The sequence below is a fragment of the Harpia harpyja genome, chromosome Z (genome assembly GCF_026419915.1).
Source record: "Harpia harpyja isolate bHarHar1 chromosome Z, bHarHar1 primary haplotype, whole genome shotgun sequence".
Taxonomy (NCBI): Eukaryota; Metazoa; Chordata; class Aves; order Accipitriformes; family Accipitridae; genus Harpia; species Harpia harpyja.
Genome location: NC_068969.1, coordinates 63,418,154 through 63,440,196, shown reverse-complemented (window position 1 = coordinate 63,440,196; position 22,043 = coordinate 63,418,154). Strand labels below are relative to the sequence as shown.

The window sequence follows — 22,043 nt, the reverse complement described above, 5'->3', positions numbered from 1 at the left end:
GCATTTAAATATCTATATTTAAGCAAAGAAAGATTCCAAGACAACCCCACAAGTATAATTTTAAGTTTTCAGTGGAGAAAGAGGAAAAAATAATGCCTCCTGCTCCATCTTACTGGGTGTATATTCGACTCTAATTTAAGTACAGCCTCAATGCTGGATCCAGTAGGTCATTGGATATTGGAGCATACAGTATCCCAACTCACAAAGAGACTGAGTTGCTAATCCAAATACCAGCCTGTCTACATCTATTTTGATCTTTCAAGACAGCTTGCAAAATTCCTTCATTTCTATGTTTGTGTTCAGGAGTCAGCAGACCTTGGCAGTGTGCCCTTGACCTCTAATGGATGTTGGGCTGGTGGATATTCAAGGTATTCTTTGGGGAGGTGGTAGACCCTAGACCTGTGTAAGCTTGGGGAAGTTACTCCCCCCAACCTGTAAATCCAAAGTTCTCAGTGAAATAGGGGAGGAAAGGGTGCTTTGCTCCCTCCCAGAGCTGCCAGTTGCACAACCAGTAACTTTTACAGACCCATCATCAGAGTAGCCAATACAAAACTACACACACACAAGCACACACTCTTAAAAAGTTTTTATTAATTTTCATTGTTTTTTTTTTTAAAAAAAACAAACCCGTCAGTGCAACAGTTCAGTATCCCCTTCCTATCCCCCATCAGTAAGCAGTAATTTTAAAATCAGGAAATACCGAGTGCTGAAGCCAATGGGTTAGCATTTTGCTATTATTTCCTTCTGTCAAACTCTGAAAAAGTCCTCTGTATAAATTAAACAATGAAAAAAATGTTATTTTCAATTCTATGTCATTACAGTCAACAGAATCATAATAATGCATCTATGTGTGTCCACAATATATCAGGTATACATTTTTGGGAAAAGAAAAAAAGGAAAAAAAATATGACATTCTAGGCTTGTTAAAAGGATAATGGTCCCATATTTTTTATTAACAGGTTAGCAAAACAAAATCCAATGGATTACAATATTTACATGTTATTTGAAAAATAAAGTAGTGATAAAAGCATGTCACAATCATTATTTCTTTTTTTTTTTTTTCTTTTTCATTTTTGGTAGCCATTACAAACACCCAATCCAGGTATGGAACTGTTTAAATACATTTGAAATGAGGCCAATTAAAAACAAATACAGACACAAAATGTGTATTTATACTTGTCCCTCCAATGTGTTTTTCCATGACGTTCCCTCCCTACTTCAAAAAACAAAATAAAAAAAAGCCAACAAAAAAATCAAAAGAATCCCCCTAACACACAACTGATGAATCCCCAAAAGCAAAACACCATGCTTCTCAAGTAGCACTTATTCCACAAATGCAACATTTTTGCCATCAATTTTATGTGAAGCTCTCTAGGACACCGTTTCCTCAGCAGCTTCCTATTTTCCCCCCTCCCCCTCCCACAGATCCCCCCCAAAACAAAAAAAACAAACAAAGACACATGCATTTCTAAAACTAGGTTTCAGTCAAGTACTTTCTACTTTTTGGAAAGAAACTCTTTTTTTTTTTTTTGTTCACAATCAGAACATACCACAGGCACCAGATCCTGTATTCATTGCTCAGGCAAAAGTCCTGTTGAGTTTGGTAGGCTTTCCACCCAAGAAGTAGTGCAGGATCAGCCACTTAGGTATGCAGGTTCCTATTCATTCTACACTGCTCCCCTCATGCTAAAAGCTAAGGAGGAGGGGAAAAACTTAGCAACTCCATCTGGAATCGAGTAAAAGTAGTTCTCCAGGCTCAATGTCGTATGTAACTATTTCACCTCCGCTTGCAAAAGATGTGTTAACAGACACCCCTCCCTCCCACCACACCAAAACAAAAAGAAAACACGCACACCACAGACGGAAGAAAAAAAGGCAGCCAATCTTAAGGAAAAGTTACTGGTGTGAGACTGATAGATGTTAGTATGACAAGCAACAGAATGGTTATGAGGACCTATGTGTTTGGCCCGCGAGCTGCATAGCTGTGCCGTAAGTTTGGTTCTTTAGTTTTTTAAAAAAAAGTTAAAACTTCTTTGTTATTTCCATATGTTTAAAATTAACAACAACAAAAAGTTCTATTCACAAGATCTAGTCTCCTTTCCCTGTCCCCCCCCTTGAAAAGAAATAACTCATTTTACATGAGAAACTTAATTGTGCTGTATTTGTAACACCTCAGGCTGATAGAAAATAAACATGTGGCAAACAAAACCGCACAATCAGTCACATGAAATCTATCAAATCCTAAAATTATAACTGAATACTAACAAACAGCTTACCTGGAATAAAGGATGACAATTCACAAACAGTTATCTAGGAATTAAAGTCTCTCTCTCTTTTTTTGTTTTTTTTTTTACTAAAATAATTAAAAAAATCACAGTATTTTAAGAAATAAAACCCACACTGGGATTTTAAGCACAATTTGTTTTCCTTTCTTTAAAACTTTTTTTCTTCCTCCATTCACCACCTTGCCCAGCAGTCTCTCTACATTTAACCACAACAATGACAGGTAGTACTGACAAATGCAGAGATCTCCCTTGGTTAATTGAGGTACTAGGAAACAGGTGACTGTTTTAAGCAAAGCAGTTTCTGTTTTGTTTTTGTTTTCCTTTTTTTTTTTTTTCCTCTTTTTTTTTCTTTTGTAAAGCAGTTGCGTTCAGTCTGGAAAAGCGTTATGTATTAAAACTAGAAAAACGCACACAAATTTGTGCGTTGAAAAGTTGTCCCCCCCACTTCTTCCATGCTCACGATGCTTCCATTCACAAACAATCCAAGTCTCCACTGCAAAGCACGATGTGTAATGTAGGAATACGGGGAGTTGCTTCATTAGTCCAACATGAATATAACTTCCCATTGTCAAGATCCAGAAGAAAAGATGCAGTGATGTAATGGAGCCACTTATTCCATCACTTAAATAACTTTAATATACACACACTCACACAGGTACCAGTGCTTTGAAAATAGATCATTCAGTCCTAAAAGCAGCTTTATTTCTTCCTTCTGCCCACCCCACCCACCCACCCCACCCCGTTCATCACTGTTCAAGTACGTTGATTAGAATCACACCAAATGCTTATTCGTTTTTGGCCTCCGAGTTGTCTTGGAGAGGTTTGTCAGCAGCTACCACACTGACTGCTGTTTCACTGTTGTGGGAATAGTCCACCACCATTTTCTCAATGACTTCTTTTTCTTCTGGCAGTGTGCTAACAGTTTCTTCTACATCCTCCTTTGGCTGGCTGTCCTCACTGGTCCTGTGCTTGCTTTCGTTCAGTGCCCTGGAAAGCCAAGCAACAGAAAACAGAAACACTTACAGTCAATATGGAGAACAGCAAAGCCAATCTGTGCGTATCACACAAGAGAGAAAAACAGATCACTTTCTAAAAAGGTAGACGCAAGCAGCCACACCACTGCCACCTCATGCTCAAAAGGAGAGGCAGTGGAATGAAGCTTACCTACCAGTGGGACCCACGACATTCTAGCTTTGAAACCAAATCTTTATTTGCTCTACACTGGGACAGATAGAAGATGCGAGGGAAGAACTACAATTGTGACTTTTAAAATTTTATTCTCCTTTTCCCAGTCCCTTGTAAACAAGACTTACAAGGCACCAAACAAAGGCACAGGAAAAGAGTACTTTTCCCAAAGAGTTAATGATCCAATAAAAATTTTTATAGGTTGCAACATTTCAAGTACTTGTATTTAGGCAGACAAGATTAAGGGTAAAAGAAGTAATATTTCTCATCCCATCACAGTTAACCTACAATATTGTATTTAAATGTCTTCCACATGTCAGCAACCTTGAATGAAATCTACTCTTTGAAGAAACTCTGGTCAGCAAAGAGATCTCTGCTACAGGCGAGATCTTCATTAGAAGAAGGAAAATGATTCTTCCAGAGATGCCTATCTTATCTGTGATGCGTATTATGCCAGTGTGCAAACTGCTATAGAAAGGCAAAGATCTTCACTATGAAGATGAACTAGTGAACTTCACTGTGCACATTTTAGGAGGAGTTCATTCAGATTGATTTTACTTCCCTTGAAGGTCCTGACATTTCTCTGCACATAATTCTTCGCACTGTTATGCAAGTTTAGCTGCAAGCATGCAAAAGAGATATAACAATAAAGGGGAAAAAAACCCCAGTTCCTTTGTAGAACATTCCATCTAATTTTCTGCCATTTTTATGCTGCTCTGCTGGCAGGCAAAATCAACAGTACGCTTAGATAAAATTAATCCTGGCCAAGTGGTATTCATCTTGGCACAATGTTAAATTTTAGAATCACAGTTAAACCCTACAGTCTACAGCCACCCTGGGCAGCAGAGTTAAAAAGGATGAACAGGACTTCCCATGCAGAGACATCTGATGACTGTATCCACACTTGTGAGAGACAGAATTGTTCTTCATAGAACTGTGTTTGCCTTCATCACAGGGCTTTTTGAGAGGCAAGGAATGGGGTGCAAGGAACGCACAGAGATCTACTGTTACTATGGCTGTTTGGCAAAGGAATGTAAACCAACTTACATGCCATGTCTCAGCACATGTCGCTCCCACTCAGAGCCTTCCATAAATGATCGGCCACAGAACTCGCATGGGAAGCGTTTCTCTGGAGCACCACTATCAGGAAACATCATGGGATCTGGAAAAAGACAGCATAGCCCATGAATTCAGAAGTGCCAGGGCAAGAAGGGACCACTGTGATCCTGCTCTGATCCCCTCTGCTGCACCTTCTCATCCCTGAGAAGCAAAAGACTTACCTATCAATTACCTGTGTTTGTGAAAATGCAACTCCCCCAAAGCAAACTGACACTAAAAGCGACAAATCCCATCCTAAGTCTTAAATCATCACTGCAAATAAGGGTAATGAGTTACTACTCCCTGTTCCTCTATTTCAACAAACGAAGAGACTGTGGAGTTTTAATTCAAAACCAAAACTGAGAAGTTTAGGGCTGAAATGGCTTGAAAGCAAAATAAAAAACCCACTAAAGCCCATCTATAATTCTTTAATTCGTAGTACAAATTTTAGGAAACAAAGACTTCGTATATTTAATGTGATCCTCATAATAATTAGATATCCCTTCATCATGAAGGCTTGTGGGTTAAGTCCTGCATCTTAACTGCATAGGTGTTTCATCTCATCCTAATCTTTTATACATTGGGACCTCATTTGCAGAAGTGTCAAGCACCTAGTAATACAAGAGAATTCACTGGCAGCTCAGGGATCGGTATTTCTGAAAGCCAAGCTCCATGTGAACACAGCCAGCTTTAACAAAAGATGAAACATTTTCTCACAAATTAAGAAGATCACCACATAAGCCATTAAAAATAATTGCATGGACTATCTCACTTGATTCTTTTGCTGGAAATGAGACAGCACCATCTGCTCAGAACATTAATTCCTTAGCAGGGATTATCTTAAGCAAGAAATCAACAGAATGTCTTTCTGACTCCTCCCAAACTACATAAAAGAAAAGGGATTTTGCTTCATTTTGGTTCTGATCTCTGCTTGCTTGATTTCTTCACTCTCAGATTTACTCTGTTCAAGATCAGCCTATGAACTTAAAATTGCCCACACATTCTCTATCATCCATATGTAAGTCCTGTAAATGTATTTTTGTGACACACTTCTCACTAGCCTTTACTAAAGTTCTATATGGAATGGTTCTTAACATAAGTTTTTGCCTCTTATCCCTGAAAGAAAAAAAACCACTTTGTATTTCTTACTGTCAGTGATTTATTATGTGGTTAAATATCACAAAGCAAGGTGCTGTGTCAAGAGGAACACCAGAAAGTAAGTCAATGCCATTAGTTCAGTTTACATTTGGATTTTAATACCTTATGTGTGGTACAAATCTATAAACACACTGCAACACACAGACTAGTTATGGTACAGGGACAAATATTTATGGAAGGTAAAAGTTTTAGAGGCAAATGCTGCTGTTCTGTACAAGAACATACCTACTGTATAGTACACAATAGGAAGTTTATTCTGGGCCTCTGCAGAGAGGAGATATGCAACATAGAGGCTGTTTTGCTTAAATAGGGAGGAGTTAGGGTGGTTCAGCCTGGAGAGGAGAAGGCTCTGGGGAGACCTTGTTGCAGCATTTCAATTCTTAAAGGGGGCTTCTGAGAAAGATGGGGAGAGACTTTTTACCAAGGGCCTGGAGTGACAGGACAAGGGGTAATGGTTTTAAACTAAAAGAGGGTAGGTTTAGATTGGACATAAGGAAGAAATTTTTTAAGATGAGGGTGTTGAGACACTGGAACGGATTGCCCAGGGAAGGTGTGGATGCCCCATCATTAGAAGTGTTCAAGATCAGGTTGGATGGGTCTTGAAGCAACATGATTTAGTGAAAGATGTCTCTGCCCATGGCAGGGGGGTTGGACTGTATGATCTTTAAAGGTCCCTTCCAACCCAAACTAGTCCATGATTTATACTTGCAACTCCCATTAAGATTAGCAAGTGCTAGTCTAGTCAATCCATCACCTCTTCAGAACACACTATCGTGTTCACCCTACCGCACGATCAGTTTTGTTCCTAGGGCTGTGAATTTGGATGGCTTCTCTGGAGCAGTATCAGAAGCTGCCCTTCTCTGAGACCTGCAGAAGAGAAGTAACAGACTGCACAGACACCTGACCTCTTTGCGGTTTTCCTGCATCACACATACAAGCACTCATGGACATTTATTTTTGTCTGCTGTGGAAAAACACCTCTTGATTCCAACTTCTGCTAAAACCAAGACATAAAGATCAGTAAAGACAGGCAGTCCCTCTGGGATGCAGGGCCTACAAGGGGGAGCTGTTCTTTCCACGGTGTATGCCAGAGACCCTCTTTTCTCTCCCTCATCTTCTTCCTCCCAGGTCAATATATTTTCTACCGTCCTTTACCAGCAGCCAATGACTCCCTTCCTCTCCCATCCAAGATAGCAGTTCAGCTCTGCTGAACTCTGCTGCTCAGCTCTGCCTGTTCACACGGGCAATAGTCCTTCTTTGGTCCACTATCCAACCGCCCATTTGGAGAAACAACACACTGTTTGAACCTGCAGTACTGCACATACCAGCCAGAACTCAAAGTGGCGAATGTAGGCAGCTGTTTGACTCACGGAAAGAAATCCTGATTCTGCCAAAGTCACAGACTTCAGAGGGTTCAGACAGCATTTGATTCCAGATACTTGGAGCACACAGAGGCACTCTCAGCAAATCCCACTTCCTGCTAACACCACAAAGGCTAGAATTGTCAAAAGCACCCGAGTGGCATACAGGATTACACAGTCTGATGTGGTTTGAAAGCTGTGACAGCATTAGACACTGTGACAGGCTATTTAAAACCATAGGTCTGGTCCTCTGCTAACAGGGCAAACCATTTCTGTGTTAGAACTGTCTTCTGAAAATCCATAGGGAGATGTCAGCATGCAACTCAGCATCCAACCATGCCTTCAGTTCCTGTCTCACCGGGACATTTTCCAAAAGCGTACCTTGCATCTTGCACCTTATAGTGGTAATCCACAACTTGTTGAGAAAAATATAATCAATACAACTGGATCTTTTCTAAATACCCTTGCTATACTAGGCATAATGGTTTTCTGCATTTTCTACCTATTTTACTATAATATATTACAAATGGTAACAGATTAAAAAGAAGAAATAACAATGGTGAAACATTGACCCTACAGGCCAATCAGGAAAGAATAACTGCAAAGCAAACTTGAAAATATGCATGATTTTTTTAGACTGGTCAACTGAACAAGCGCCCAGAAATCATTTTAGCCAGTCACAGATTTAAAAAACACAGATAAGGTGAAAAAAGTACAAAATAAAAATTAGAATTATGAAGATACTATCCCTTGCTTAACTATTGATCACATGAAACATGGGGATAACACTTATCTATTATCCCTGCAAATTTAGATCTCCAGCATAGAAGGTGGTATTTTTACATTTTCACAGTGTAACCTAAAGCCAATTTAAACAATGAACTTCACCTTGGGCTGTCCCCCTCCCCATGGTGCATTTACAGGGATTTGTAAGCTTGGCAGATAGCACCTTCTTCTCCTTGGTCTAGATGCCATGGCTTGCAAGGTCACTTCAGCACCTGTGTTTGTATGTAATGCTAAGGTAATCCTCACAAGGACAGCATGACTCTTCATCCCCTGCTAGCTGTGGGTCTATACAAAATATTAATCAGCCTGCTACATCTGCAGCTAAGGTGAGCTGCTCCTTTAGTCAAATCATTACACAATCATTGGTCCAGCCATGAAGCTCTGAGGGTCGAAGCTGTCCCCAAACAGACACCCAAGCATGTTTGCACATGAGTTACTAATGTTGAACTCTGAAATGCACATAAAACAAACATCCCTTTAGGTCATCCTCTGATTTTTCTGCTGCTCTTGTGAAGGATATTTTTCATTAAAACATAAATGGTTTCCTATCCAACTCGCTTCCTTTCTCATTTAAATAAAAGCTATCACTAACCACACTTGAAGTGAAGTGCTGGTGATAAGCGCAGACTGAATTTATGCTGCAGGGACACTAAACAAAAGCCAAGACACTGGGGTCTTGCTATGAAAAGGTAAAAGCATGATCTGAGCCCCTCCTGTTCTGTAAAGAACCTGTGAACCCAATTGGAATTTTTCAACGTCTGAAAATATGTAGGGAGACATGTTTTCTTTTGTGAACTCACTCCTGAGTGAGTTTGAAAGCTTAAAATTCAGGAGGAAAAAGGTAAACATGCTGGTGTACCTTTAGTTAAAGTACATAGAACTTGGCTAACTGCGGTCATCAGCATCAAGAGGGTGGGTGACCCCAGCAACCTGACATTCAGACATCACAGGCCTAAGGATGTTAGAGTTGTGAACATACTGCATTTGACTGATGAACTGTGCACGAGAGCAGACTAGACAACACACAGTTTACACCAGATACTGCAATAACCTGATTTTCATGGGGGAAGGTTCTTGGAAGGGAAGGACAAGAAACCTTTAGTTCAATTTACAGAGATCTTACTTTTTCCCTGCTGATCTAACTTCAACCAAACCAAAAGCATGAGCAAGCACATGGCCTAGCCTTGCTGAAGTCAGTGGGACTAGTCTTAAATATGAATTTAGGCAGATATTTAAATACACAATAGCACAGGTGGGGCATGGACCTACCCTGGCTCCAGAGCTGCCAACTGCAGCAACTGCAACAGGACTGACACTGACAAGGAATGCTGGACACAGTTAAAAACAGACCCCTTCATCCCTTGCTTGAACAATGCCAAGTGAAAAGCTGAAAATTAGTTACCAAAACAGAAAATCTGACAGACCACTAAAATACTCCACTTATGTAGTTTTCCAAGCCCTTATAGATGTTATCTGCATGGGCAGAGAAGTCACAGATGCGATCTGTGTTTTCTCATAGTACGTATTTTCCAAACAGACAGAAAACTTGTAATAAGGATTAGAAACACAAGATTTCCCAGGAGCATCAGTGTCTTCACAAAAGCCCCATTCTGCTCCTGCTGGCATGCCTGTATGGCTCTACAGGAATGTGCTATAGAGTCAACAGCTGACCTTGCTTGGTGGGACTGGTAGGGCATGTTGCAGTGCCAAAAAAAAAAAGAAAAGAAAAAAGGGCTGCACTGACCTCTCTCTTCAATCTTGGGGCTTAACTCTTCTTCTTTTTCTTCTTCATCACTGCTGGAACTCTCTGTTTTCCCCTTCATTTGTTCCAACTGGTCCAAGTTAACCCGTCCAACCAGCTCAAAATTACGACTCACCTTTGAAAGAAACACTTTTGTCAGCAATCAGCACAATCAGTAGCTAATCAGAAAAATCATCACATATGCAGAACAAAATCGAGTACACCCCAACGCCTGCTCAGCTAGACGTGACATGCAGTCACCTAATCAAATTAACACACATTTCTTTTCAATGATAGTGATTCTTCTTTTGCTGTTTATTTTGCATTTCTCATTTTTGGTTTTCAAAAATTAATGACATTCAGTAAACCCCTCTCGTTTCTTCCTGGTTTTGATGTGTTAAAAAAAAATATCCAAGAAATGCAAAACGCTTTAAGTTGTATCCTCTTTTTATGGGACCATTCAATGGCTGTGATCAAACACTGCTATTGCACGTCCACATTGAAGGAAAATTCTTTGTGACTGGTTCATTCAGCTTCATTCATGAAAGGATGGGTCTTTTACTAAGCACACGGCTGCTGTGTGCCACATACACTTTCACTCATTAATAACAGATTAATTTTCATTATGAAGGGCTGCAAAGTGCTTTGCAAACTGATACACAGACTATAATGGGAACACTTCACCCAGCAGTCAAATTCAGCTAACCCTAGGGTGAAATGCACCAGCTACTTAACAGCTCACAGCAGCAGTATGAAAGGAGCAGCTTAGGGCATGGAATTCAGGAACTCCACCACATCCAACAGAAACAGCAGAGGAGCACTCCAGATTTACAGCAGAGGCAGAGCATGGAGCATGACACTAGGGCTAGTATTTGTTGGATGAGAAGCGCCCTCTGAGCTCATTGATTACTGCAGGGAAGGATTTTGGATTCATCTTTCATGCAAAGAGACAGCCCTCCAGCAGCACAGGCACTCAGCCACAGAGGCAGACAGGATGGAGATGGAGGAATGAGCGCAGTACAACACCTCCTGCAAGATGCTGAATGAAATATCAACACCCACTAACTATTTTTTATCCCTCTGTGGGAAAGGGAATGTGAATAAACCTAAGGAGCATGTGAATTAGACTGTAGTATACCTTCAAATAGCAAACTATCCTAAATGCAGTGGTGTGCAGATTCCTAGCACTACTCTGTACAGACAGCTGTGATGAGGTTCTCTGACTTAACACGTTACCCACTGAGATTTAAACAAACAAGACCACATGCAAGGCTCTTAATTCAATGCAGCTCATGCACAGGAACTCTTTAAGGTGCAATGTATCAGTTGGGTATCTGAGCCCAGAACTTGGACACAAATTAGAGAGATATAAATTACCAAAGAGAAATGGGGAAAAGATACCCTAAACTACTGGCACTGTCACTGCAGGTCCAGATTGGAAGGGAGAGCTAAGGGAATCATCTTCCCAGCCTGATGCACTGTGTCTAAAGAATGAGAACTAGTGCCTCCTGGATATGCCAGGTGCCTAGCTGTGGTGACTAGGAGACGTGGAGCATCTCATGTACCATGAGAAATGCAGAAGATTTTCCAGAAGTAATAAAGAGGGCAGATAAGCATAGCAGGCCAACATAAGTTTACAGAGTTTGTTTTTATAAGACAGCCAAATATTTTTTAAGCATGAAAAGTTTTGCTGGGACTGCTGCTGCTGTCAGCATAAATGTATTTGGCTGTAAGGGAAGTGTCATTCAGTCAATGAAGTAGGAGTGAGTTTTTAGCAGGGACCTGGGCAGCTCAGCTCCAACAGGTGGAGGCATATAGCTGCGTGCCCTGGAAATGTGACAAGGAAGCACTCTAAGAAATACTCCAAAACACATCTCAGTTCTAGAACTTAAGTGTCTCTCAGCTACACAGCTCACAGTTGCAGAAATTCAAAGCTAACAGTCTGTGGAAAGCCTCTAATGACTTCTCAAAGACTGGATCAGGTCTGCACTCAGGCACTCCACAAAAACTCCAAAGCAATCTTAACTTAGGACCTGGTTATACTTGCTGTTTATCTTTCCCTTGTTAAATGTAAAAGGCGATGTATTGCCCTCTTTGTTATTAAAAAATGCATGGCATGTCACGCTGCTGAAGTTGCCAGAGCAATCTTATGTTTGGAATCTCCTGTCTTTTAGAGGGGCTGAATCACACAGCCCTGATATTGATTCACAACCCTTTTTTTTCTCTCTTTAAATAAACCTAGCATAAAGTGCCTCTTCCAGATAATCATACTCTGCATACAACAGTCTGCCAATTCTGATCAATCTGAACAGCTTTAGAAACCGTCAATTTTGAGTTTCTAAAGAAAAAAAGAAATAATAGAAAACAATGGAATTGAAGCCCAACAAGGGATTAGTTTCCAAGATTTGGGGAGGGAGAGAAAAAAATCCAACAGCAAGTTGGCTACTCAGAGTTGACATGCAAGTAAACTAATACAGCATTTGCAAAGAGTAGATTGCTACAGATTAAAACTGTTTGGATGTTACCTTGTGCTCATCTCGAAGGTGAGCGTCCAGCTCCTCTGTGTGTTTGGTCTCATAGTAGCAGAGTTGGCATTTGTAAGGTTTCAGTTCATTGTGCTTCTCTATGTGCTGCTGCAAGCTCTCATCACTGGAGCAGGTAAAGGTACACTTATCACAGCGGAAAACAACTCCCTGCAAGTACTTTGACAGTTTGGAACGGCAGACTTCAATGGGAACGACCCGCTCTTCTGTAGGGACAGGACAACATTCACTTAACAAATTTTATGAAATATCAGTCCCACATGCCAACAGTTTGGGCACTACCACCCACACAGGGAATAGGGTCTGTTATATGGGTAGGCAGTCCATCTATAAAGGAATGGGAGCTAAGCTGGACCAACACAAAAACCACAAGACAACAATTCTTCGTCCAATGACAGGGTTATTCCTCCAAGGCTACAAATGCAGGTGTCCTCAAAAATGTAACTGCTTATTGGGTGAAGAGGATGGGAATGGAGGTTTGGGGACAAATAAAACTCCATCTGTGAGTCAGAGTAGCAGAGCCTGGGAATACAAAAGCAACCATAAATCAGCCAGACCGGAAGTCCATTTTCATTCAGTACTTGACAACAGCCAGGAACTGCTGCTAGAAATGTAATAAACAGGGAAGCTGCAGGGTGCTTCCCAATGCATCACCCTGCTGGCTCTATAAAAATTGTAGCTGGTATCCTCACCATCACATCTAAAGCTACTCTCTGGGGACTGAGAGGGTAAGCAAGGCAGCACCTTTCCCTGGAAGGGGCTGTGCAGTTCAGCCAGGGGCAGAAACTTCCCAGCACACCCACAGCTTTCAGAAAGCTCAGATTCAGAATGCACACATGATGTACTGAAAATGCTCTTGCTGAGTTTTTAAACTCTCCACTTCTCAAACAAAGCACTGACATTTAACAGAACAGCAATTAATTTCAGTAATTTGACAGAGCCAGAATCCAATGTGTGTAACACTCATCCACTGTGGTTCCCCGAGCTGTGCACACAAGGGAAACCCCAAATTTGATCCTTCAGCTGAGGGTGACCAGAAGATCCTCATTATGAGCTTTTGTTACTCAACTGGCCTTTTGAACTAGAACACTGAAATTTAGTATTGTTACTCCTTATGGACTGCAAATTAAAGGAGGAGTTTGTTTCTCCTCGTGCAGGTTCATCCCTCATGACAGACTAAAACAAACAAATGAAAAAACCATGCCTGAATCTCAGATGGTAGACATGAAGGCTAGGGGAATGCCAGACGTGGCAATCCATATATGGATCTGAGCCAATGGGCGTTTTTCTTTAGTGAGGAGGGTAATATCACATCCAAAGACAACTACAGAAATACAAACTCCCTTAGGGTTTCTGGAAGGTGGCAAAAGCTCCACTGTTCATTCACTTTTGGCCAATCCACATGTTACCAATGCTCACAAGACTTTTTTTACAGCCCAACAAAATATTGCATCCTGCTCAGCTTCTCCCTGAACACAAAAGTTATCCTATCTCATAACTTCCTCTTTGGCTACTTCAAAAAGCAGCAGTTTTTCCCAAAGCCATGCCTTAAAAAAAACCCCTGTGGACTTGTAAATTTTTCTACACCAACAATAACTTCTCTAGCTATAAAGACACCAAGTTGTGGCTGTTCAGGGTGGGAAAAGGGGAGGGGAGAATAGGGTCTAAGAGACCACAGAATTTAAAGCTGTGATTCTGGGGTCATAAGAAGACTTTTTACAAGGTGGTTGTAGCTGTGTGCTTTTGAACGCACTGAAATAAGTGACACAGCTGGTTTCAAAATTGAAAAAGTCAAGTGAAGTTTTCAAAAAGAGAAATACTAATTAAAATATTTGAAAATTCACTTTTGCTCTAGTACCTGGCATAGATTAAAAAAGCTCCAACATGGGATGGTATAAAACTTTTTATCTACCAGTGTAGAGTAATGCAGCATTCCCTAATTCACATTAGCAAACCCTATTATCTCACAATCACACACACACTCCCCAAATCAAAGGCAGCACAGTAACATGAGAAGAGCAAAATAAACATCAATTCTAGCCTGAAGGATTTCACTTCCAGGGGATGATTTAAAACTTTTACATGATGTATTCATGTCAGTGAGCTTCCTGCAAGCAAAGACTCTGGAACTTGCAGGGTTATTTGGATCCAGAACCTCCTATTTTGTAAGGTGATGCTCTCATCTCCAGCTTGCCCCTACAAAGCTCTGTTTATTTAATTACTCATTTAGAATGCACTTATCATACCTGGGCAACTGACAAACTGACAAGCAAACCATAAAGCCCCACAGACAAATTGAAAGAGGTAGCTTCTTCATCTATGTGTAGACTTCTTCAAAGTTCAGCAGTGTCTAAACAAAGACTACTGTATACGCCTCACAAAAAGATGTCCTGAATTGTGGAACTTAGCAAGAGGTGTAATTAAGAAACAACAATAAAATAAACACCAAAAAGCATCATCTTGGTTTAAGAAACCAAATCCTTCCATTAGACTGAAATATTCAGGCTAATTGTAATGCAGATCAGGGATTAAATTGAAAGGCCATTAATGCACTAGGTATTTGCAATACAGTAGCTCAAAGCAGACATGTTTTTTTGCTCGAGGCATAAAAGAACCCATGACTCTATCAGTCCTTAGTTGTAAAGAAAAATCTTTACTCAGCAACACACCACAGCATATACAAGTTATTTCCTTCCCTTAAAGGAAAACCAAGTACAAAAACCTAGTTCTACTATCTAGACACAGATCAATTATTTGGTCATGTTGGGTGTTTGAAAATCTGCATTTTTGCCTGCAAATCCAAGCTACAGTAACAGAACATGTAGCATTTGCATTCCAGCAGCCAAAAGCAAGCACAGCACAAGGTTCTGCATGTATCAATGAAGCTGTGTGTACAAGGGATGCCAGAAACAACCACGTGCAAGGAATCAGGATATGTAGCAATGAAGCTTTTGGGGAGGTAGGTGAATTTGAAAATTTGACTTTTTTATCTTAAAGTTACTACTTATTCAAGAGAAGCGTGTGTGATTTCTCTTAAATGGAAGAACAAAATCACTATGTGTACCATGAAGAGAATAAAATGATTGGTAAAAGAAGAAAAAATAATGCCCCAAGGATTTTAAAGTAGACCCAATAGTGATCTTGGTAAGTTGCATTCAGCCCTGGAAAATACCAATGTGTTCCAAAATGTGTGATGGGAATGCTACTGAAGGGATAATGAAAACTAATTGCATTGTCCAGACTAAATTAAAGGCCAGCACCTCTGTGCTGGCCACAGAGCAAGCATTCACTGTCTCCTCTGTATCTCCTCTCCCCAGGCTCACCTGTCACAAAGGTCAGGAAGAACTCGAGAGCCAGACTTACTCTCTTCACATTACCTGCCCCTAGCTATGTCAGTTGCCTGCTACAGGCCACCTGTAATGAGTCTGTGCTCCATCTGTACCCACAGAAGGGATGGTGAACTGCTTTTACACGGATGAGGAATAGGTGATACATGGAAGAAGGCTCTTGGAAGCTTTCTGTTTGCCCTCATTCTTAATGGCAAGCAAATTCCTTGCTTAATTTTTTCTCACTAGGCATTCAGGCTTCTAGCTGATAATGCTTTAGCCCTGTAAAACACGGCTTCCATAGCCATTCATTAAGAGGCATATACTCTCCATTTCAAGCACGTGCTGTTTCATCAAGGATTAGGGGTGCAGCAACTTAGAAGTAATGTAAGAGTCATGCATCTGTAAACATGCCTTTTTACACAGGAGGAACATTAACTATGAATGGATCAAAACTTTCACTCTTGATTTTACACACTGCACCACTCCATCTACCTCAAAACTAAGTTTCTTGGACCACAGCTCAGGGCTATGCCCTTGTTTTACCAATGCAATGGCTATAAAAGAGGAAGGCTATTTATCTCAGACTACATTCACCATCCCTTAGTCTCTCTTTCAGTGCATGTTAAATCTAATTGTCTGCTTCGCCTGCCACACAATTAAACACAACAGTAAAGGGCTTTTTTAGCTAGATATATGCACCAGGAAGAACTTTAAGGAAGGACCCTACTTCCTTTACTGCCTGGATGCTTGACACCAGAGAAAACCCTTGTCCATTCCTCAGTGGCCTCTGAGATTCTTTATCAGCTATAATCCCATTTGCATTAAAACTTCTTGTACTCTGTTTTACCTCTCCCAACGCTTTAGTGGGTATACCGTTATGTCCTTTGCTATCAGCTTTGTTTCAGCAGCACAAAGGCTCAAGGTTGGTTTGTGCAACTGAAGCAACAGCTCTGCAAAAGAACAGACCCACAGTGTCACTCAGGAGGTAACCACCTCCTTCCAATGCTGTACAGGCAGTACAGCTCCTTGAGCTCTTGAAGTGCTCTTCTACTTCAGCAACTGGACATTCCCAGTGTCAAGTCTATGCATAATGGAAAATACCCTAACTAAGCCCATCCAGTTCTCCCTCAGCCTGTATGTATGTATTGTAAAGGTCTGGCAGTGTCCACTGGAGCCCTGGCACAACCGCAAAACAAAGCACACCTCGGCAGCACTTGGAACCGCACAGTCCTCTGCACAGGGGTTAACTAAACCCTCCTCTCCTCTACAGTGAGCTAATTCTGGAGTATGCCCTGAAGCTGGGTGAAATCCAACATAGCAACACCTTCAAAGACAGGAAGTAAAAGCTAAAGCATCTACAAAAGCCTTACAACCAAATAAGGCAGCTTTGTAATGTGCTTTCTGAATCATGGCAGGTCATTTTTCCCAGATGCTCCCTCTGAATAGCCCTGCTAGCAGATAGAAGTTTGTACGAACTCTGCCAGCCTCACTGCTTTGGTACAAGTTGGTTTAAGCTACCAACACTGAAAAGTGGTATGTTACAAGGCATTACGATAGCGCTTGTCACACCAGGATCTCCTCCAGGAAAAAGATGGCACGCAAAACTTGTGTTTGCTCACCACCAATACCCTACTGTGAAACTCGGCCCAACCTGCAAACAGGCAGAGTGCCATCCCAACACATGGCTTTAGATTTCAGCAGCCAACAGACCATCTACAAGCATCAAGTGTGATAGCTACGGGCAAGAATCCCAGCCCAGAGAGCCCAAACAGCTGTCTCTTCTGAGCTAGCAAGCCTGCAGTTAATAGAATATAGAAATCCCTAATCCCGCTTTTAGCTGGCTTTAAAGAAGGGAGAGGTGGAGATAGAAAAGGAGTCTTAAAGAAAACCAAAAATTTTATAATTCTTATTTTGATCCTAAGAATGCTGAAGAGAAAAAAATCAAGCAAGTAATCAAGAGATATTTTGGGGCCTCTGATTAGTTGATATACCTTGTCACAGAGTTTATGATAGTAAGGCCTTTATGATAACAAGCACATAAGCAGGAAACAACTGTGGCCTAGATCAGAGCTGTAAATTAGGGCCTCTTGCTAAACAGGTGTTTGATGACTGTTAACCTCTCTAGAGAAAAAGCTTAAAAACAATTTTAAATCTGCCCTGTTTCAGCACTGGCTAACTTTGAATTTTACAGGAGATAAATAAGATGCATCATTTAGAAATGAAACAAAAGATACTCAAGGGCTGATGACTTATTTAACGTACTTGTCCTCATGTACAGAGGGGAAAATTTAATGATGTACAGAGGGGAAAACTTAATGAAACCAGTCTGAAAGACAAGGGCGTTGTTCAGCATTCCCCTCATCAGATACAGACACATACGGCGATATTGTTACCTCTGTGCAGAACTATATGGTCAATCATGTTGCGTTTATATTTGGTATGATATAGGCAAAGAGGACAGCGAAGGTCTTTGGGTCCTTCCTCAGGAACTGCCGAATGCCCAGCTTCCACGTGCATAGTAAAAGCAGATCTGTGAAACAGGAGGGAGAGATGGAAGCAGTCAGAAGAGGTGTGCAGGGAACGATGAAGTGTCACAGCTCTATAAGGGACGTGTTGTGTAAAATGGTACAGATACCACTCAGTCTTGTCTTCACAGTGCCACATGGCATTTCAGCGGGGCTACTCACATGAGTAACACATGAGCAGAGGTATTTGCAGGCTTGTATCCTCAAGTAACAAACATTCACTCTGACAAGATATTCTTTTGCACGGGTTGCTCTATAGTCACATTGCTATAGTTAAGATAGCAAAAGAATTCCCATCATTCATGGTCATTATTTGTCTTCAGGATGAAATATTCAGTGTACCTTCTCTGGCAAAGATTAAATTTTTAGCAAGTTGAACAATATCTACTGTTCTGCACTTGCAGAGGTGAGGACAGACTTATTTCTGGAGGCAGATAACATCCTTAACCACCTCTGTCTTTGTAGGACAAGCCCAAAACCAGCTAAAATCTTTAGATTTGGGATACAAACCAGACTTGCGTTCACAGTGAGTTTGGCACTGAGTAGTTAAATTTTAAAGCATCAGCTATAAGGATCTGAAAACCCAAGATTAAGAATACTCTAGTTATTAATGTGGAGGAATGAATGAATACTCCACAGTACTTTTGAACAAAAAATTTCTTGCTGGCATTACATTGGCTGCATACTTAAAAGTTGCAAGAGACATGCACACAGAGGAAATTAACTGTACACCAATTTAACCACAAGCTCAACTACTGAAATAAGAGGTGTCTGTAAACTTGGGGCACTTGGTCATTTTTTCCTAAAGCAGTGGTAAAGCTTGCAAAAGCTAAGGAGCTTGCCACATTGAACTAGAGTTAGAAGTCTCTTTGAAGTTCTTCAAGACTGTTAGCTTGACACAAAGCAATTTCCTAACACAACTGGCTTTGGGCCCAGTTCAGTGATCACTGAATTCTACAGGTGTATTTCTATCAAGTTCAGTGAGTGCTTTCATGCATTTAAGCTTCTATGGTAAGTTGAAGAGGGGATTGGTATGTGGTTTTTTTGCCCCCTCCCCCCTTTTTTTAAAGACAAAAAACATGCTGTGTTTCTAAAAGAAGCAAGACTTAAACCCTGAATGTTTGAGACACCACATGACACCGCTACTCCCTTATGCAACTATGAACGTGTGTAAATGTTGCTTGATTTAAGATGATTTCATTTCATTTCAGGTAGAAGAAAATGGCACTCGCAAGACACAAACAGAATGAACAGACCTGACAATTGCTGGTAATCTTTAAGACAGACAGCAATCAGGATATAAAGCACAAGCAGCAAATTTTACCATAGAGGCAGCAAGGGGCTGAAGCAACAGAGGCTAGAGGCATGAAACTAGAGGTTGCTCTTGTTTGGACTCTCTCAGGTTTGTGCTCAACATTTTCTTCAACAGAACCCCTCCCCTTTACCCAGTCATACTGCTTACTGTGACCAGTCTCCTAAGAACTTAACAAGTCTGAGACCTCAAATTCAGCTGAGGGTGTTATGCTCGAGGGTCCAGCATATCAGGAAGAAATGATGAACAGCATAGGTGCACAGGCCTTTATTTTCCTTACGGAACAGCAGCTAAAAACACACACACGAACACACACAGCACCGAGTTTTTAAATTTTGCACATCTAATTGGATTTCTGAAATGTCTCTATATGCTGTCAGATATACTAGAGAATGCTTTGCGTTTCAGCTAGATAGATGGTGGGAGAAATAAAATTACATGAGAGAGGTTTTTTTCAGAAAGGTGATATAAATTCTCCTGTCTCTGGAGGACACTTGATTGTTCCATGCTTCATATCGATTGCACCAGAAAATTACCTTATTTTTGTAGAGAAGATTTGCACACCTGAGGATAAGGATAGCCCTCTAATTGCCTAAGCCAAGGAGGAATTACTACCTGTACCATTTCCTCCAGCAAGTAAATTGCCGCCCCACTGGACCTGTTGTTCGTGAACAGAAGGACTTGTGGGTGATGTGATGGTTGGAGGCCATATTGGGCACAGTGATCATGAAATGGTAAGAGTTTTCGATTCCTGGAGAAGTAAGGAGAGGGTCAGCAGAACTGCCACCTTGGACTTTCAGAGGGCAGACTTTGGCCTGTTTAGGGGCCTGGTTGACAGAGTCCCTTGGGAGGCAGTCCTGAAGGGCAAAGGAGTCCAGGTAGGCTGGACATTCTTCAAGAAGGAAATCTTAAAAGGAGCAGGAGCAGGAGCAGGAGCAGGAGCAGGCTGTCCCCAGGTGCCAAAAGGTGAACCAGCAGGGAAGAAGACCAGCCTGGCTGAACAGAGAGCTTTGGCTGGAACTCAGGATAAAAAGAGAGTTTATGACCTTTGGAAGAAGGGGCAGGCAACTCAGGAGGGCTACAAGGATGTTGTGATGTTATGCAGGGAGAAAATTAGAAGGGCCAAAGCCCAACTAGAACTTAATCTGGCTACTGCTATAGAATACAATAAAAAATGTTTCTATAAATACATTAGCAACAAAAGGAGGGATAAGGAGACTCTCCATGCTTTATTGGATGTAGGGGGAAACATAGTGACAAAGGATGAGGAAAAGGCTGAGGTACTTAATGCCTTCTTTGCCTCAGTGTTTAACAGTAAGAGCAGTTGTTCTCCAGGTACCCAGTCCCCTGAGCTGGAAAACAGTGAAAGGGAGAAGAATGAAGCCCCCATAATCCAAGGGGAAACAGTTAGTGACCTTCTACGGCACTTAGACACACCCTAGTCTATGGGACTGGATAGGATCCATCCAAGGGTACTGAGGGAGCTGGCAGAAGTGCTCACCAAGCCACTTTGCATCATTTATCAGCAGTCCTGGCTAACTGGGGAGGTCCCAGTTGACTGGAAGTTAGCAAATGTGATGCTCATCTACAAGAAGGGCTGGAAGGAGGATCTGGGGAACTACAGGCCTGTCAGTCTGAGCTCAGTGTCGGGGAAGGTTATGGAGCAGATTGTCTTGAGTGCCATCATGCGGCATGTACAGGACAACCAGGGGATCAGGCCCAGTCAGCATGGGTTTATGAAAGGCAGATCCTGCTTGACTAACCTGATCTCATTCTATGACAAGGTGACCCACTTAGTAGATGAGGGAAAGACTTTGGATGTTGTTTACCTAGACTTTAGTAAAGCCTTTTGACACTGTTTCCCACAGCATTCTCCTGGAGAAACTGGCTCATGGCTTGGATGGGTGTACTCTTCCACTGGGTGAAAAACTGGCTGGATGGCCTGGCCCAAAGAGTTGTGGTGAATGGATTTAAAGCCAAATGGTGGCTGGTCACAAGTGGTGTTCCCCAGGGTTCAGTACTGGGGCCAGTTCTGTTTAATGTCTTTATCAATGATCTGGATGAGGGGATCAAGTGCACCCTCAGTAAGTTTGCAGATGACACCAAGTTGGGCGGGAGTGTTGATCTGCATGAGGGTAGGAAGGCTTTGCAGAGGGATCTGGACAGACTGGATTGATGGGCCGAGGCCAACTGTATGAGGTTCAACAAGGCCAAGTGCCGGGTCCTGCACTTGGGTCACAACAATCCCATGCAATGCTGCAGGCTTGGGGAAGAGTGGCTGGAAAGCTGCCTGGCAGAAAAAGACCTGGGGATGTGGTTGACAGCCGGCTGAATATGAGCCAAGAAGGCCAATGGCATCCTGGCTTGTATCAGAAATAGTGTGGCCAGCAGGACTGGGGAAGTGATTGTCCCTTTGTACTTGGTGAGGCCACACCTCAAATACTGTGTTCAGTTTTGGGCCCCTCACTACAAGAAAGACATTGAGGTGCTGGAGTGTGTCCGAAGAAGGGCAATGAAGCTGGTGAAGGGTCTAGAGCACAAGTGTTATGAGAAGCAGCTGATGGAACTGGGGTTGTTTAGCCTGGAGAAAAGGCAGCTGATGGGAGACCTTATTGCTCTCTACAACTACCTGAAAGGAGGCTGTAGTGAGGTGGGTGTCTGTCTCTTCTCCCAAGTAACAAGCAACAGGACAAGAGGAAATGGCCTCAAGTTGCGCCAGG

The 22,043-nt window shown here is 41.7% G+C and overlaps 1 protein-coding gene across 3 annotated transcripts in view; it reads right to left on the bottom strand.

Moving 5' to 3' along the window:
- Nucleotides 1-571: 571 nt before the first annotated feature.
- Nucleotides 572-22,043, bottom strand: part of ZNF462 (zinc finger protein 462) — a 55,048-nt gene continuing 33,576 nt past the window's right edge. For all 3 annotated transcript variants that reach the window (XM_052776452.1, XM_052776454.1, XM_052776453.1), the window contains 5 exons: nucleotides 17,880-18,016; nucleotides 12,140-12,363; nucleotides 9,618-9,750; nucleotides 4,518-4,632; nucleotides 572-3,272 (listed from right to left, as the gene is read on the bottom strand). In XM_052776452.1, coding sequence (XP_052632412.1) covers nucleotides 3,071-3,272; nucleotides 4,518-4,632; nucleotides 9,618-9,750; nucleotides 12,140-12,363; nucleotides 17,880-18,016 — 811 coding nt within the window. In that variant the 3' untranslated portion in view covers nucleotides 572-3,070. The remainder of the gene's footprint in view (nucleotides 3,273-4,517; nucleotides 4,633-9,617; nucleotides 9,751-12,139; nucleotides 12,364-17,879; nucleotides 18,017-22,043) is intronic.